General features: G+C 34.6%; 2 protein-coding genes across 10 annotated transcripts; one reads left to right on the top strand and one right to left on the bottom strand.

Annotated features, from left to right (window-relative positions):
* Positions 1–5905: 5905 nt before the first annotated feature.
* LOC123213752 (probable hexosyltransferase MUCI70) lies at positions 5906–17114 on the bottom strand. Of its 9 annotated transcripts, XM_044633275.1 has the most exons (9): positions 16830–17114; positions 16378–16589; positions 16200–16289; positions 15198–15553; positions 14268–14479; positions 13918–14174; positions 13638–13816; positions 13069–13157; positions 5906–6531 (listed from the first exon to the last, which is right to left on the bottom strand). In XM_044633275.1, the coding sequence occupies exons 2-8, from the start codon at positions 16535–16537 to the stop codon at positions 13086–13088; spliced, it is 1326 nt and encodes a 441-aa protein (XP_044489210.1). In that variant the 5' UTR covers positions 16538–16589; positions 16830–17114; the 3' UTR covers positions 5906–6531; positions 13069–13085. The 9 variants fall into 9 exon arrangements, with proteins under 9 accessions (XP_044489210.1, XP_044489215.1, XP_044489216.1 ...); XM_044633280.1 differs by having other exon boundaries at positions 16200–16280; positions 16378–17114; XM_044633281.1 differs by having other exon boundaries at positions 14268–14461; positions 16378–17114.
* On the top strand, positions 7858–10370 carry LOC123213687. Its single transcript, XM_044633156.1, has one exon. The coding sequence runs from the start codon at positions 7881–7883 to the stop codon at positions 10368–10370; it is 2490 nt and encodes an 829-aa protein (XP_044489091.1). The 5' UTR covers positions 7858–7880.
* Positions 17115–17450: the final 336 nt, after the last annotated feature.

The raw sequence follows: 17450 nt of genomic DNA on the forward strand, positions 1-17450 counted from the left end.
TGTGGCCCTACACGACATTCATCCTGGCATTATTAGAGGCGAAGAGATTTTGGGCTACCTCTGGGCATACATCATGAGTAAATCACTTAGTATTACATTGAGCAAAGAGTGTCCCCTAATAGGGCGAGGGTTCAGGTGATTATGGTATTTTCATGTTATGCTTCATAAAGTATCTAGAGCTTTCACAAAGCCTGGATTTTCCTTACGAGTCGTCTACCTCTATGCGCCGACATTTGGCATCGCAATTGTATTTTTACTGCATCAAGTAGATGACGGTTGTATATTGGTGTTTATCATTGTTTATTCATATGATTTTTGAGTTGTTGTGTATATATTTATTTACGATGGTTTATTGGTTATGTGTTTGATTTCAACTTTTGTTCATTTTATCAATTATATTGCAGCTTACCTGATAAAATATGAATCTGAACTCAAATAATATGAACACATGTTTAGAACATAAATAATACTGATATAATATTCATTCCAACAACTACATAAATAAATCATATACTAATCAAACTACAAAATATTCATTTCAATAATTACATAAATAATATTCATTCTAACAACTATATAATTAAAATATTATTCACACTAAATAAATTACATCTCATATGAACAAGTACTCAAATGGAACATTAATCATACAACATTAATTAAATCTCATTTTAACAAATACATAAATCATATATTAATCAAACTAAATATAAGCTTATGAAGATCTCTTTCCTTTATCTCTTCTAGATGAACCCTATAGGACGGAGCTTGAAACCGGTACTGGGCTTTTGCATTATGTTTGAACATGCCTTGGTTGATTACACTAACTACAAACCTTGGGTGTAACGATCTCCCCTTGTGAAACATGTTGATTTCTGTTTAAATAGTGACCCGGTTAATTACATTAAGAAAGGGGGGGAAGATAACTTTTTATTCGGGGGCGTGTAACCATTCTGATTGGTTCCCAAATGGATTGATAGGTTCCGCATACATTGAATGGTAGTAATTAGTGGTGAAGAAAGGATGAATTCATGCATACATATTTATAAGCCTCTATGTCTTACAATAGCAACAACATGCTTGCTGGAATACGTGAAAGCTAAAACTTCTTACACGTACAAGACATTTTATGAAAGTCCATAATGTCCATGTATCCACTACTACCTATAGCCTGATACCAAACATTTGTAATTAGACGAGCCTTTAAATGTCTATCCTTCAACACATGGGGTCAGGCCTCTCCTCTGTCCATGGTGTAACATAGTTGGTGCATTCATCTGCAATTTGGAAAAAGTATAACACATCTATTAATAAACAAGCATAAAGGTAAAAATTTATTCTCAAATAGATAATTAGAATTAACTCGGTACATTCTTACATGATTTCTCCTCTTGTAAAACCATCACTATAATATACCCCGAGTGAACTTAGCAAGCATTGTGATAGGTAAACCCTGTGTATGTCTGACGAGGGCATTAAATGATTCTACAATATTAGTTGTCATTATATTGTACCGGTGTCCTAGGAAATATGTCTTGCTCTATCGGTGAAATCTCACCTAACATAGGTAAGCCTCGGCTTGAAGATGCATCGCATCAATAGATCTCATCATAACCTCAAAATCTGTCTCTGTATATAATTTTATGACTTTCTAATATAAACACACAACTTGCGAGTTTATAAATAATATGAGCACTTCATTATGAAAATTTATAAAATGTTAACAGATATAAAAATTTTAGGTATTATATAAACACGTTACCTGTGAGTTGCATTTATACTTTGATCACATATTACAGGAAATGTAATGGCAACAACACCTATGGTGTACATTTGGAAAGACTTCAGCCATTGTAGAGTATATAGCATGATGTCAATATGAAATTATTGCCAACACCCATGGTGTACACCACGTTTCATAATCTTCCTTTTTACTGACACCGAAAGCAATTCGGTAAATCTGGTTATTACCATCGAGGGCCACCATAAGAAATAAATGTCCTAGATATCAATCTTTAAGGAAAGCAGCATCAATGTAAATAGCTATTCAAAAATATTATTTAAATGCACGAACGAAACATCTCAATGCCATGAAAAAATACTTAAAGCGATGTTCATCATCTGTTTCCACAATTGTCATGGTTCCCAAATTAGCAAGCTCTAAATTATAATAATAATCGGGTAAAAGCATAGATAATTCTTTTAGTGAGCTCTTTAATGAATTTAAAGCCCAATTTATTACCCATCAAGCTTGTGAATATGAAATGTCAATTTTATACCTATTGGCGATGTCGATAATGATCTCTTTATATCGATAAATATGAGTAATCAACACAAACTTTGACCTTATTAATTGACCTAAAACCTGGGCCCCAACTTATATGTAAAGTGGCATTATCTGATCAATTGAACATATGTGGGTTGGATTCATTTTACCAATTCGATAGACTTGACTGGGTTTGGTTCTTCTTTTTTATAGAAACCATTGGCATTTCTCATCATAACACTTAAACTTTCATCTCCCCGTGTCAGAGTTAAACACTCTGTACTGAAATTCGTTCTCTAAAGCAAATTAGTTCATAGCATCTTTCAAGTGTTTTTTGTCATAAAAAAATGTCACCAAATTTTACAGCATTCCCTTCTCGGATCTATCCTACACCACTTGATGTTGAAAGGTACGAAGGAAAAATCAGGAAACCACTTAAATGGATTAGTAGGGACATTATCAAAAAATGATCCTGAATAATTTTTGCCACCTATAATAGGATCTTCAAGCTACAGATTATTTATATCACAGTTAATGGGTGACATATCCCTAAAGTATACCTCATCAAGAGAAATATCAATTATCTCATTTCTCTCAAAGTCACCCTAGTTTGGAACCCTCTCTTTGTCTCACGAACCCATTTAGTAGCAATATATAATGCATCATTATTGAAAGGCCGAAAGACTTATTCCCACCCAAAGTATGTTGTTTTCCTAATTTTTCCTTCCTTATCTTTGAAAATCCTAAACACCCACCCATGGGTGGTTAAAGTTAATGGTTTTAGGAGCAAAATCGTCATTTCATCTGTATTATTAAAAATAAGCTAAAATTTGTTATCATTTTCCCTTACCCCTAAACCTTAAAAACTAAAAGTTTCCCCTAAGCCAAGTTTGAAAAATTGATATTCCTCCCTAGGGTTTAGTTTCTAAATCTTCAGTGCAATCGTCGACCATGAATATCTCCTAACACCTCTTCTCACAATGGTGGCCAAGCTTCTCTCATTTGGAAGCTTAGAGAATGCTGATTGACATCAAAAAAATACTCCCACCTTCATCAGAAAAATAAAGCTATTCATCTTCCCTGATGAAGATGAGAGATCTTATCTTCATCAGGGAAGACGAAGACCAGATCTCTCCTCTTCGTCAGAGAAGACAAAGACAAGATTTGATGAAGACGAGATCTCGTCTTCGTTAACAAAAAATTGCCTTCCTATAGGTTTAGGACTGTCGATCAAAAAGAGAGATGGTGAGGGAGTGACTACCGAAGGAAGAGAAAGGAGATGCTACCAGATAAAAAAATAAACCCTAGAGGAAAAATTGCTACTTTTCAAAACTTGGCCTAAAGGAGAAGATTGTTATTTTTTTGGATTTAGAGGGGTAAAAAGAGATAAAATTTTAAGAAATTAGGATTTCATTAACTTTAACCACTCATGGGTGAGTGGTTGAGATTTTCAAAGATAAGGGCAGAAACTTGGGAAAATAAAATACTTTGGGTCGGAATAAGTCATTTGGCTTTATTGAAATCAATCAAGTCTTTCCCAGTAGATTTCTTTTTCACTTCACTATCATCGTTGCCACCAATTTCTTCTTCTTCTTCATCTTATCCTTCAATTACAATACATGTAACAAAAACCTGAATTCATTCATTGAAGTATTGAGACATGTCAATAAAGTCTTGCACGTCTTCATCATTTTTTATTTTTATAGAGTAGTTGAGCTCAATTCTTTTTGTTTCCATGCATAGTTTAATATAGTTTCTGATCGGATCAATACCACATTGTTTACTCAAAAGTTGGATAAATACCTCAAGTGTTGTTCTAAAGGGAATTTTAACCAATTTTTTACAACTTCCAACATACTTCATTGTATTCTCATGATGTTAGATTCATTCTCCTTGGAAACGAATAGCAGCATAACCAGTTATTTTAATAATCGATCTTACAGTGGAAAATTTTGGGAAAAAATTAAATATTTATAAAAAAATCCACAATAATCATTTATATATATATATATATATATATATATGTATGTATATATATATTATCTCTAATTTCCTATTATTTCATTAAATACGTTCATACATTATCTGAAACAAAAATGTTAATTTCATATATTGGTTAATATTCAAATGACCCTTATATTTTTCTAATATTTAATTTTACTCCTTAATATATTATAAAATATTAACATGCAAATTTTTTTTATAACATATACAAATTTGATATTCTTATAATATCGTAAATGTTCTCTCATTGTCTAAGTATTTTTTAACACCCTCATATTTTGTCTAATTTTATATTACCCCTATATTTATTTAAAATTTCCTTTAACCCCCTCAAATATTAATTGTATCGTATACCCTTATATTTTATTAAAATATCTTTTATGTATTCCTAACATTTCATTTAAAACCTTCTTACACCATTTAATATCAAAATATATTTGATATTTCTCTAACATTTTATTTAATCTCATATATTTATCTAATATTTCTTTTCACGCCCTAATATGTTGTCTTATATTGAAATGTCTCTATATATTTCTAACATTTTATTTAAAACCTTCTTACATTATTTAATATCAAAATGTCTTCCATATCTTTTAATATTTCATTTAACCCCCTATAGTTATTTAACATTTCTTTAACACCATCATATATTATCTTGTATTGAAATACCTTTATATATTTCTAATATTTTATTTAAAACCTTCTTACACTATTTAATATCAAAATACCTCAATATTATTCTGACATTTCGTTTAACCCTCTATAGTTATCTAACTTTTTTTAGCACCCTCATATGTTGTCTTATCGAAATGTCTCTATATTTTTCTAACATTTCATTTAAAACTTTCATACATTGTTTACTATCAAAATACCCTTTAAATTTTTTTAATATTTTATTTACCCCCTAAAATATTATCAAATATTCTAATACCTCCTTTATATAACATACCAATTTCATTAAACAAATTAAATTAAATTTTGAATTAAAATTCATATAAACATATTTTTTTTTTTACTAATTGATTTGTTTTAATTTGAATTCAGAAATACAAATTTTTTTCTTCTGAACAAACCCATACTATAAAATATTGAGTAAAAATAAAAGTGAGAATAAATATTTGAATAATATGAAAATAAGAATTTATATAGAAGTGATTAACGTAGTTTCAATATTTTTAAAAATTTTTGAGACATTTTTACTTAAATGAGGGCAAAATGCACACTTACTTTAATTTCCCATTCTTAAATTATTACAGAAAACGTATGCTCATTATACAGTTACTAGGGCCGGATTCGAGCCGAGCTCGGCTCGCAGCCAGCTCGGGCTCGGCTCGCTTTATTTAGGGGCAGCTCGAGTTCGGCTCAAGCTCGGCTCGAGCTGAACTCGGCTCGGCTAGAGTTCAGCTCGTTTTTGGCTCAGCTCGGCTCGTTTTTCATATCAAAACGACATCGTTTTGTGTATATATATGGATCAAAACGACGTCGTTTTGTATAAAAAAATTTTAAAAAAATCTGCCCTGCCAAGCTGAGCCAGCTTGAGCTCGATCGAGCCGAGCCGAGCTCGAGCTCGAGCTGGCTCGGCTCGAATCCAGCCCTAACAGTTACGAATTATAATCTCCGAAAGCACCACGATAACGATGTACAAAATACACGGAATTACTCGATGACTGTCATGTACAAGAAATGACAAACTGAAACTGTTATAGCTATATATATATATATATATATATATATATATATATTCACTCAACTCTTTAGTAACACATACTTTGATTCATCGACTTGCCTCCTCTTAAAACACTTACAAAGAGGGTTAAAGAAAAATGAAAGAATATCTTACCAGTATCTTCCTGGACTTCTTAGCATGCTCAAGTGCTATGAAGATCCACGAAGTTTCTACTTTCTACTGCTATCTTTGCAGACTGCCAAATAAATTCATCACTCACCCAACTATTGTAACTTCAAAATCTTTGTCCCTTGCTTCTGTCAGTTGCCTTAAAATTTTCATTAGAAATCACAATATGCCGAACCTGCCTTCTAGATTCTTCCACAATTAATAGCAGCATTGCGCCATGCTTTATGACCAAACTAACTACATCTCCAGATTAAAGAAACAGAAATCTAGCAAACATCTATACAATTAACTAATATCTACTAAATAAACTTGCCCAGGCTTCATTAGTGTCATGCTCACATGATCAATCATAGAAGGCAGTTGATGTAGAATGTTCTTCACCTTGAATAAAGTCCTCCATAGACTGCAAGTTGTGTCAGAAACATGAATACATACTGTGAATAAAAGCTATAATGCCTTTCAAAAGTGCTAGTGGTTGCTTCTGATAAATACTACAATTACTTAATATTCATTTGTGTACATACTCCAGTATCAATGGAAATATTGTTAGAACTCATATATATATTTTCTGCAGGAAAAGAGAATATAAAAAAAGCTGTGACCCAAAGGCAAAATCGGAAGGCTGTCACCTTATTGCAAATCCAACCACTCAGAATATGAAACGTGGCAGAGCAGGAGAGAATGAAATGGCGGTGGAAAGAGTTGAAAAAGGGAGCAGGTGGGGGGAAAAGGGGCAGGTGAAAAAAACTAAGGAAAAGGTGGGGCGAGAGGGTTCTCTCGAATGTTGAGTATTTACTGTGGGGGGATTTAGTTGGGTTTTTGTGTAACATTCTGGAAAAATTAGTGAAGAGAATTGTAATTGATTAAGCAGTGCAGTAGATGGAAATAGTCATTGTATTGGAAAACTAATTTGTATTCATTCCTGGAAAATTATTCAATACAATATACATATTTTCATTGTCTTGTGTGTTTGTGTTGCCATTCCTGTTCCAGTGTATGCTGTGTTGTGACTGAGATCGGTGCACAAGAGAGGCTGTGAGAGCAGAGGAAGTAACCAAACAAGGCTTTGCTGCTGCCGGATTACTCAGGTACCTATCAATTGGTATCAGAGCACCGATTCTAGGGATGGAGAAAGTCGACTTCATCAAAGATAACGGGCGTTGGTGGATGGTTCGACGACTGACTCAATGGGAACTTCGAGAATCGATGACGAACAGAATTTGTCCTCGCTGTGACAACAAGGAAGAGCCGAAGCATGACTGTAAGCGCAAATCATGGGCCATTCTTGTGGTAGAAGAGGATGATCAAGATGATGAAGGCATCCTATTCGCATTCGATGGAGATTCAGAGAGGAAAAAAACTGACCTTGGTGATTTCGGTATTATGAAAGGAAGTCTGATGTCATATGAAGACCCATCGGTGGAAATAGGCCAACAGAAAGAAAAAATGGCAGATTCACAGGAGTTTCAGTTGCTGGAATCCATTGATTCATATGGGAATCAACTTCCATTGACGATGAGGATAGAGCAGACAATAACAGTTGCGAACGAAAAGCAAAAAGGGGAAGAAAATGAGAAATCCATGGAGATGCAACCAATTACTAGGTGCTCAGAATCTGTGAAGAAAAGAGAGACAGAAGAAGCTGCGGCTGGAGAAGGAGGCGTCCATGAAGAAGGAAAAGCAGAAGAAAATTATAACCCTACCCGACCCAAACCCAGGCCATTAAACCCAAAATCATGGCAGCCCATTTCTATGATACCCAATCTGGCCCGAATTCAACTAAACCCAATGTCATTCACATTCAATCTCAACAATCCTTACAATAATAATACAAGCCCAAGACCTGAGCCCAAACCCAAGTGGCCCACACAAAATCCAATATTATATATTTCCAAAACCAAACCCAATCCTTCAACTTATTTAACTACAACCAAACCTAACCCATTTACGCCACTTATATCCCAGCCCAAGCATATTATTCCAACCCTTACAATCAAACCCCACTCTAGCCAACATAACCCAACTCCAATAAAAGCTTCCGAGCCAGCATATCACCATACCACCCATCCTCTTTTTCATTCCCAAACTATTGAAATTTTTTCAATCAAATTCTACCCATTGACAGTACACCATGCCAACAACATGTCACCCCCAACTCATGACCGATTCAATAACATCAATATTACCCTTCAATTAATCCATCCTTTTTTAAAGAGGAGAGGGGAAGGAAAACAGGGAGATGGCCACCGAGACACATGCTACCGACGGTTGGAACTTGCATTCCTTATCGACAATGGTTTGGAAGGAAAAAGCACGACTCGAAAATGGCTGCAAGGGTGGGAGGGACTTGAATTCCCAAAGAATTTTAGTGTGATTGCTGTGTGTCCCAAAGGAATGGGTCCATCTGTGAGGAGACTTTACGCTCAGGGCAAAGAGATTAATGGCGCTGGAATTAATTCCAGTTTTGCTGTCCACCAGAATGTTGATGGTAGAGCAACTGATGTTGCCCTGGGATGGTCAGTTGCCCTAGGTTCTCCTTTCACATTTGCCACCACTTTGGAGCGGGAGTATAGGAGTGATATCTTTGGGGAGTGGGGCATTCTACTTGGTTCTGTTCATGGAATTGTGGAGTCCTTGTTCCGAAGGTACACTGTCAATGGAATGAGTGAAGATCAGGCTTACAAGAATACTGTTGAGTGCATTACAGGAATTACATCCAAGACCATCTCTACTCAGGGTATGTTGGCTGTTTACAACTCCCTATCTGAAGAGGAGAAAAAGGAATTTGAGACAGCTTATAGTGCATCATTTTATCCTTGCATGGACATCTTGTATGAGTGCTATGAAGATGTAGCCGATTGTAGTGAGATCCGCAGTGTTGTCTTGGCTGGGCGTCGGTTTTATGAAAAGGATGGTTTACCAGCTTCCCCAATGGGAAAAATTGATCAGACTTGCATGTGGAAAGTTGGTGAGCGTGTCCGAGCAGCACGGCCAGCTGGTGACTTAGGCCCCTTGTACCCTTTTACTGCAGGTGTCTATGTGGCTTTAATGATGGCCCAGATTGAAGTCTTGAGGAAGAAGGGGCACTCATACTCTGAGATCATCAACGAAAGTGTGATTGAGTCTGTAGATTCATTGAACCCATTTATGCATGTTCGAGGAGTTTCTTTTATGGTGGATAACTGCTCCACAACAGCTCGGCTTGGATCAAGGAAATGGGCCCCTCGTTTTGATTACAACCTCACGCAACAGGCGCTGGTGGCAGTGGACAGCGGTGCCCCCATCAATCGAGATCTCATCAGCAACTTCCTTTCAGATCCAGTGCATGGAGCCATTGAAGTCTGCGCTCAGTTGAGACCTACCGTTGACATTTCAGTTCCACCAGATTTCACTCCAACAAAGGTGGAACCTGAACCATTTAAGAGAAAGGTGGTGAGGCTTCCAATATCAAGGCGTGGCCTTGGATCTAAAGGGCAAAATATTGTTGTGCTTACAAATCACTTCAAAGTTAATGTCACCAATTATAGTGTTTCCCTCTCATATGACGATGGTCATCCTGTTGATGGTAAGGGTATTGGAAGACGAGTAATTGACAGAGTGCAAGGCCGTGTTCTATCCGCCCCAAGGTTAAAAGTAGGAAATGGTGAGGATTTCTTTCTTCAAAATGGGCGGTGGAATTCCAATAATAAGAAATTAGTGGAGCCGACAAAGATAAAACGATGGGCTGTTGTGAACTTTTCTGCGCGCTGTGATATTCGTAGCCTTGTTCGTGATCTGATAAAATGTGGCGATATGAAAGGCTTGAAGGAAGACTTGCTAGAGGAGCAGCCTGAAGGTGTATCAGAATACAAGTATTCCTCCCATAGTGATCTTGAATTGCTTAATAAGTGGAAAGGGTTGCCGGATCGCAAATGGACTTGGGAATCATGCGACAACCTTCAATATCCCTTTCTCCAATCACACCTTGAGGACAAGGTGTCTCTCGATGGACGGGGAAATGTTAGAACTCATATATATATTTTCTGCAGGAAAAGAGAATATAAAAAAAGCTGTGACCCAAAGGCAAAATCGGAAGGCTGTCACCTTATTGCAAATCCAACCACTCAGAATATGAAACGTGGCAGAGCAGGAGAGAATGAAATGGCGGTGGAAAGAGTTGAAAAAGGGAGCAGGTGGGGGGAAAAGGGGCAGGTGAAAAAAACTAAGGAAAAGGTGGGGCGAGAGGGTTCTCTCGAATGTTGAGTATTTACTGTGGGGGGATTTAGTTGGGTTTTTGTGTAACATTCTGGAAAAATTAGTGAAGAGAATTGTAATTGATTAAGCAGTGCAGTAGATGGAAATAGTCATTGTATTGGAAAACTAATTTGTATTCATTCCTGGAAAATTATTCAATACAATATACATATTTTCATTGTCTTGTGTGTTTGTGTTGCCATTCCTGTTCCAGTGTATGCTGTGTTGTGACTGAGATCGGTGCACAAGAGAGGCTGTGAGAGCAGAGGAAGTAACCAGACAAGGCTTTGCTGCTGCCGGATTACTCAGGTACCTATCAAATATGCAATGAGTTACAGCTCAAATAAAATTCTTCATTTACAAACCATTATGTTGCCTGTGGCATCTCACTAAGAAAAAAATATCTCACTTCAGTGCAGGTATACAAAATATTCTGCGTTTGGGGACTGCAGATCATAGTCAGTAGCATTACCAGAACGTAGATTTATTATTTGCTTCATTCTTATGCTCTGTTGTTTGTGGGATCAATAATCAGTTTATTAGATCATAGATGAAGGAGAATGTACACACGATTCAAGCTCTGCAAAGACTTAATTCCTACCCTGTTCTACGATTAATACTTGATGCATATTTGGTGCACCTCATTATAGAGCATAAGAGCTTCACATAATACTAAATTATGTGATACAATGTTTTGTAGAAAGTCTGCATTTTATGCATTAAAACAATGTCAAAATATTTCATAAGTATCCATCGTGCTGGGCAAAACAAAGTAAAAAGTTAGGTCCAAAGAGGAATCGCATTATTTCCTTAACTTTAATCATTTTACTACTTAAAATTTTATTTTAAGATGTTTAAATAAAACATCAAGCAATTTTAAATTTTATTTAAAATATAAAAGGTTAATTTCATTCCTCTAAATTTTTTCAATAATTGATTCATATTGAACAAAAAAGTAAAAGGCCAAAAGACTTGTTTTCACCCAAGGTATAGTGAAACCCTATAGTGACCCTTTTCAACTATCAAAAACTCAAATACCCACCCATGAGCAAAATTCCATTAACCAACTCAGTTAAAGTTAAGGGCAAAATTATCATTTAACGAAAAAATTTTAAAAACATAAAATTCATTATATTTTATCCTTTCATTTTTTAAAACTAACAATTTCACCTCTACCAAAAGTTTTCAAACTTTAAAAACTAGCATTTTCCCTACCCCCAAAGCTTAGGGTTTTTTACATCCCAACTCCGGCCACCATCTTCAGCGAATGACGCCCTGTCTTTCTTCCTCCCGATAAAACCTTTTCCTCCGGCGACCTTGGACGACATCTAGATTGAAAAATCCAAACGTCCTTTGTCTAAATTTTTACGATCCAAACAAAGGAGTCCTTCGTCTAGATGAAGGCATCGTTTAGACGAGTCATTGTCCCAGACAACAATGAAAAGACCAAGGCATCATCGTCATCTAGGACAATGACTCGTCTGGAAGAAGCCTTCGTATGGATTATTTTTCGATCCAGATGTCATTGAAGGTCACCAAAGGAAGAAAGACAGGTTGTCCTTCGTCGGAAATGGTGGCTAGAGTTAAGAGGAAGAAAACCCTAAGTTTTTTTTTTGGGGGGGGGGGGGGGAATGCTAGTTTTTAAAGTTTGAACACTTTTGAGAAGGATAAAGTTGTTAGCTTTTAAAATTTAGAAGAAAAAATATAATAAATTTTATATTTTTTAAATTTTTTGTTAAATGACAATTTGTCCTTAACTTTAACTGAATTTTTTAACAAAATTTTGTACATAAGTGGATGTTTGAGTTTTCGAAAGTTAGAGTGGGTTACTTTGAGGTTTCACTATACCTTGGGTGGGAAATAGTATTTTAGGCCAAAGTAAAAAGATTAAGTTTTTACATGATTATTAAATTTAAGTAAATGCTTATTTAAAAATTTAACAGAAAAAATACATCATTACAATACAAATACGTACCAAAACATCATATTATATATTGTACAGTATTATATGGTACTATCAAATACAATACAATTCTATACATTATAATACTATAAAGTACCAGAATGGCACACCAAATGCGGTCTAAATTCTGAGAAACACTTTGTAAACATTAGAAGTCAGAATTATTCATTTTAACTTACCATTGCCATTGATCATGCAATCTATTAGTTTCATGGAATTAAGTAGAAGTATCATGTGACATTTCAAAATAGAAAGTAAAATCTCCACCAGACATTTCCAGAGAGATTAAAAAAGAACTAGAACTTAACAGATCTCAACAAGAGAATCTAACATTGATCAGCCCAACTGAATTATGTCACCACTTCAGTTTATTCTTCATGAATGGCTCGCAGAGTTATAATGTTAAGGTCAAGCGACTCAGGTCCCATACACAGTCATATGGTAAAAGTAATAACCTCTAACAATAAAAATTCTTCCTAAAATCAGAAAATGTAAATTGGAACTTGTTCTCCTCTGCCAATAAGAGCTCACAGACCTAACCTGTCAAGTCAATCCTACCAGACTCCTTTCTTACAAGTGAATGTTTGGATATAACTTCAAAGGTTTACTCAGAACATTGCATTTCACAATATTTAGATCCTGATCTATATGGAGTCAACAGTTTCAGACGGAAAGAGAAATCCATGAGAGGTTCAGCAAATAAGAGCAAGAACTAAAAGGTGAGAGAAGGACAATTGAACATACTTGATTAACTGCAGTCCTTAAGTAGCAGATGTAGGTGATAGTTGCCGATGCTTGAATAGCTTTGTCATTTGCCGACGCTCACAATCCTTCCAGAAATGACAAAAAAAGAAAAAGAAAAAGAAGTACAATTTTGTTAATTATTTCGTGTCATGGTAATATAAATTATCCACGGTGTTTGTCTAAGAGGTAGGAGCAAATGATGTCATTCCATAAGAAAGTCCCAAAGCAAACTGCATGAATGTTCAACACACCAAAACAAACACTGCATGCCTTTGTTCAATTAAGATTTCATTTAAAGGGAATTTTATTTAAGGTGTCAGAAAAAAGATGTCTTGCCTTAAGGAGTTTTCCAAATACTCATAGAAAATATCACAGTAAACACTATTAAATCAGGACTTCACTGAGATACCAATATACCTAAATCATCTCATTTTGGAACTCTAAAAATCCTATTTATGGCACTAAGTAACCAACCTATTATATAATAAGTTGCATATTGCATGCACTAACCAATACAAATCAATGACTTTTTAAAAGGTATTATCATGTTTAATTAATATGTCCATTACCTTAAACATATTCAGGTAGAAAGGTCTTTGTGGATTCATTCTCCTCAATTTCAAGTACGTATATGCAAAGCTTAATTGATCACGCGATGTAAAGCGATCAACTTCATTAAACCAGAGACATGAAAATAAATTTGACATTGGTGTATGAGCTCGGACAATAAAAGAGCCTTCAGGAACATCTGTAAAGCATGTCATTCATGGAATCAGCACCAGGTATCCACAAGACATTATATAATAGAAAAAGAAAATTCCAAAACAGGAAAAAGACACTAGGACTCACAACTTGGAAGAAGATTATTTGGATCAGAAGGGTCAAACTTGGTGAGGCCATCAGACTGGTAGAATAAAAACTGTTCATCAATGGCCATGTGGTCATACTTATTCAGAAGCTTATTTCGAAGTACCTCCTCCCAGACACAGTGGCGATCATAATGATTTGAAATAGCATACTCTGAACTTGTTCTCCACAGAAAGAACTCAATTATAAGCATGGGATCCGCCTGAAGTCGCATCTTACTGTCAAGCCAAATTGAATACCTAAACATAAATAATATGAAAGATAAGCTAAGTCAATGACTGGTCAGAACTAGGAGGTAACATGTGGCTAATGCACCAGGCAACCAATCTTACCTAGCGGAAGGAAAGAGACGATGTGATAAAAATTTTGGCACTTTTCCAGTTCTCCGCATGTCCTTATATGGTAAGTTCTTAACAACAACAATTCTCCACAAACCAATATTTCCTTCATTATCAGGAATGTTACCCTCCAAAGACACTGTCAACAGTGTTTGCTCATCCACAAACATAACAAAACAAACATTTTTCTTGGAAAAATCATTAATATGAAACAAATAAAGCATAAAACAATTAGAAGAAACAAATAAAGCATAAAACAATTAGAAGAAACAAATATGAATGTATATCATCGACAGGATAGAAAGCAAATGAAATATACAAAAATTCTTATGTATAAACAAAAGAGATTCAAGGTGTACTATTTTTTCTGACATATGATTCCCTTCACATTTTATTTATGATGTAATATCTAAAGACTATTTGACTAAATGTATTGAAAGAGAGGAGAAAACAATATTAGGCAGATGAATCACTTTAACAGTGCAATCAAACAATAAGAATTCTATATAATCATAAAGATCCAACTAACAGCAGTCCTCAGGGGAGCCTAAAGGCAAAATCTATAAAAGTGCACATTCCATCGGAATGTAATCATTGAATGAAAATAAAATAAGGAATAGTGCACATGCTCTTATTAGAACAAAAAGTAATCTATTTGAGCTTTGAAGCCATACTTTTTGAAAAAATTAATAATCTGAATCCTAATTGTTGTATATAAATGTACACCTACTCATACTCTCTCTAATTTAAACAGGAGGAATGAATATACAACATGAAAATAAATTATACTTCTCTTTTGAATAGCCATGTAGAGAGTAAACCTGGCATTCAATTGCAGAAGAACACAAGATATTTAACCGGTAGCAGTTATTCATCACTTCTATGGACATAATAAAAAAGAAAAGATAAAGAATTCTTATTTACCATCCGGCTGGTAGGCCTCCTCAAAAAATCAGAGCTCCCAAATATGCAAGAAGATACCACAACCTCACAATTATTCATGTATGTCCTATCCTTTTCATCAAAATCAAATCCAGTGCCTGGAAATTGAGGTGGTCCTTTAACAAATCCACAATGAAGTGTTTGATTTTCTGCGTAGAAGGATTTCTCTCTTTCCTGTAGACTCTGGTGTCCTCCAAATCTAGGCTCAAAAAAGTTGGTTGTAGAAGGTATATCTTCCAGTTCAATGTAGTCTAACAAAAATTTAGAGAAATTCAAAAAATTCATGGGCCCAGCAACCTCAGTAACTGACTCTGAGAATCCAATTTTGCAAGGGAAATCTGAAAGATTAATGGTGGAGAAAGGGCAGAAGAATGGTGTCAAACAGCCACAAAAGCTTCAAAAATTTACTACGCAAAACTGTCATCAGCACAATAAACTAGAAATTTTTACCTTAGTCAAAATATATTTAATGATAAAGCAAAGTTTTTTCTTACAAAAATCAATATATTTTTTTCAGATTTCTGATCTCAAGAATCCTTATAAAAAAATAACATAAGGAGAAATTGCCCTATGTTCAATCACTGAGAGCAAATGAAAAAGATTGAAGCCTCTACAACATGTGGCAGATATTTGCTTCAAATGAAGATTAAAACGTCAAACCCAAAACTAGTAAATTGTCAGATTTTAAAAGAATATAATGAAGCAAAAAACAATTATAAAAATTCTTTTCCTTTTTCCTCTTTTTTTTTTTTTTTTTTCCAGCTAATCTTTGCTTATAGTTTAGGTCATGAAATCTATTAATGCAAATTGATCCATACAACTATTTTTGGTCTTTCAATTGGAAATTCGCCTACTCAAAATGACAAAGTGAAATCAGACTGTCCAAGGTTTAGAGGATTTTACAGATCTTCATGTTATTTACAATCAAAGCGCACAATGAAAACATGCAAATCAAGGAAAATAATACAAGCAAAGTACTCTTACACCGCCTAGTATGATTGCTTCGTGGTTTATCAGCACCCGAAGTTAACTTTTTCCCTTCTTGCACATTAAATGCCCGACTTTCTAAATTACCTGAATGATTAATGATAAGCATAATGCAATGTAATCCACAATGAAAAAACAAGTGCTTCAAATATAAGAAGTTTGTAGTCTCACTCACCACGAGAAAAGAATTTTAAGGCAAAGGGAGCGGAGCACATAAAAAAGAGTACGGCAAGAAAGAACACCCAACGCAACAATCTCTGTCTATAAAATCGATTAAACCTCCTCCCCCGACGCACCATACGAAAAACATGCTCACTTCTTTTATCCGTCAACATTTAACCATGGTGTTTAAAGACAGTCACTGCGGTGATAAAATCCACCTAAATACTAACAGAATTGAGAAATAAAAGAGATAATAGGCCAATATTAGATTGATATAAACTTTACTGTATACATCAAGTAATAATAAAATCACCGACATTATAATCATTAGCTTCACTGCACCAACGAATAATGCAATTCAACTAAAGTGAATTTCATGCTTCCGATATCGATCTATGAAAAATTTTAAACTCAACACAGAACAGAAGAGAACAAGAACATATGCATGGCCAAACAATAACTTACATAAAATCGCTAACACTGAAATTAGAAGTTCAGAAAGCTAAATTTAAATTCAAAAGTGAAAATGAGAATAAGAAAGGCATGTCTGATTCGAGATCTGAACTTCGCGGGAACAGTTGAACAAGCCGAGTGAGAGGAAATGACAACAGTAGATTGTAAGAATTGTACGTTTGATGGTGAATTGTGGAGGTCAGTTTTTTGAAACATGATAATCAGTAATGTGTAGAATTGAAATCTGAATTTCAGTTTTCTTGTGTAAAGATAGGAATAGGATCCATTATTCCTATCCCAGCGAATTTGTTTAACAAATTACACATTAAATACTCGGGGAAATTAATTAATTTACCCATTTTTCACGGGTAATAAGAAATTTCCTTTAATTTTGGAATTTAAACAAAAATACTTATATTTTAAATAATTTAAACAAAAATATTCTAAATATCTAATAAAATACCAAAACTATCTTTTTTTTATTCTATATAAACCATATTTTTTCCCGTATCTATTAACATATACAATTTTACTCATTATCTAAAAAAATTTAAAAAAAAATACTCTAAATATCTAATAAAATACAAAAACTACCTTTTTTTTTATTCTATATAAACCATATTTCTTCTTTTA

This window comes from Mangifera indica, chromosome 4 (genome assembly GCF_011075055.1).
Source record: "Mangifera indica cultivar Alphonso chromosome 4, CATAS_Mindica_2.1, whole genome shotgun sequence".
Classification (NCBI taxonomy): domain Eukaryota; kingdom Viridiplantae; phylum Streptophyta; class Magnoliopsida; order Sapindales; family Anacardiaceae; genus Mangifera; species Mangifera indica.

Excerpts from the sequence above, each read along its gene's own strand:
- LOC123213687 (XM_044633156.1), top strand. The coding sequence starts at position 7,881 with ATGATACCCAATCTGGCCCGAATTCAACTAAACCCAATGTCATTCACA.
- LOC123213752 (XM_044633275.1), bottom strand. The coding sequence starts at position 16,537 with ATGTTGACGGATAAAAGAAGTGAGCATGTTTTTCGTATGGTGCGTCGG. Across the intron at positions 16,290-16,377 it reads CTTAAAATTCTTTTCTCGTG|GTAATTTAGAAAGTCGGGCA; the intron begins GTGAGTGAGACT and ends TTAATCATTCAG. Across the intron at positions 14,175-14,267 it reads CGTCTCTTTCCTTCCGCTAG|GTATTCAATTTGGCTTGACA; the intron begins GTAAGATTGGTT and ends ATTTATGTTTAG.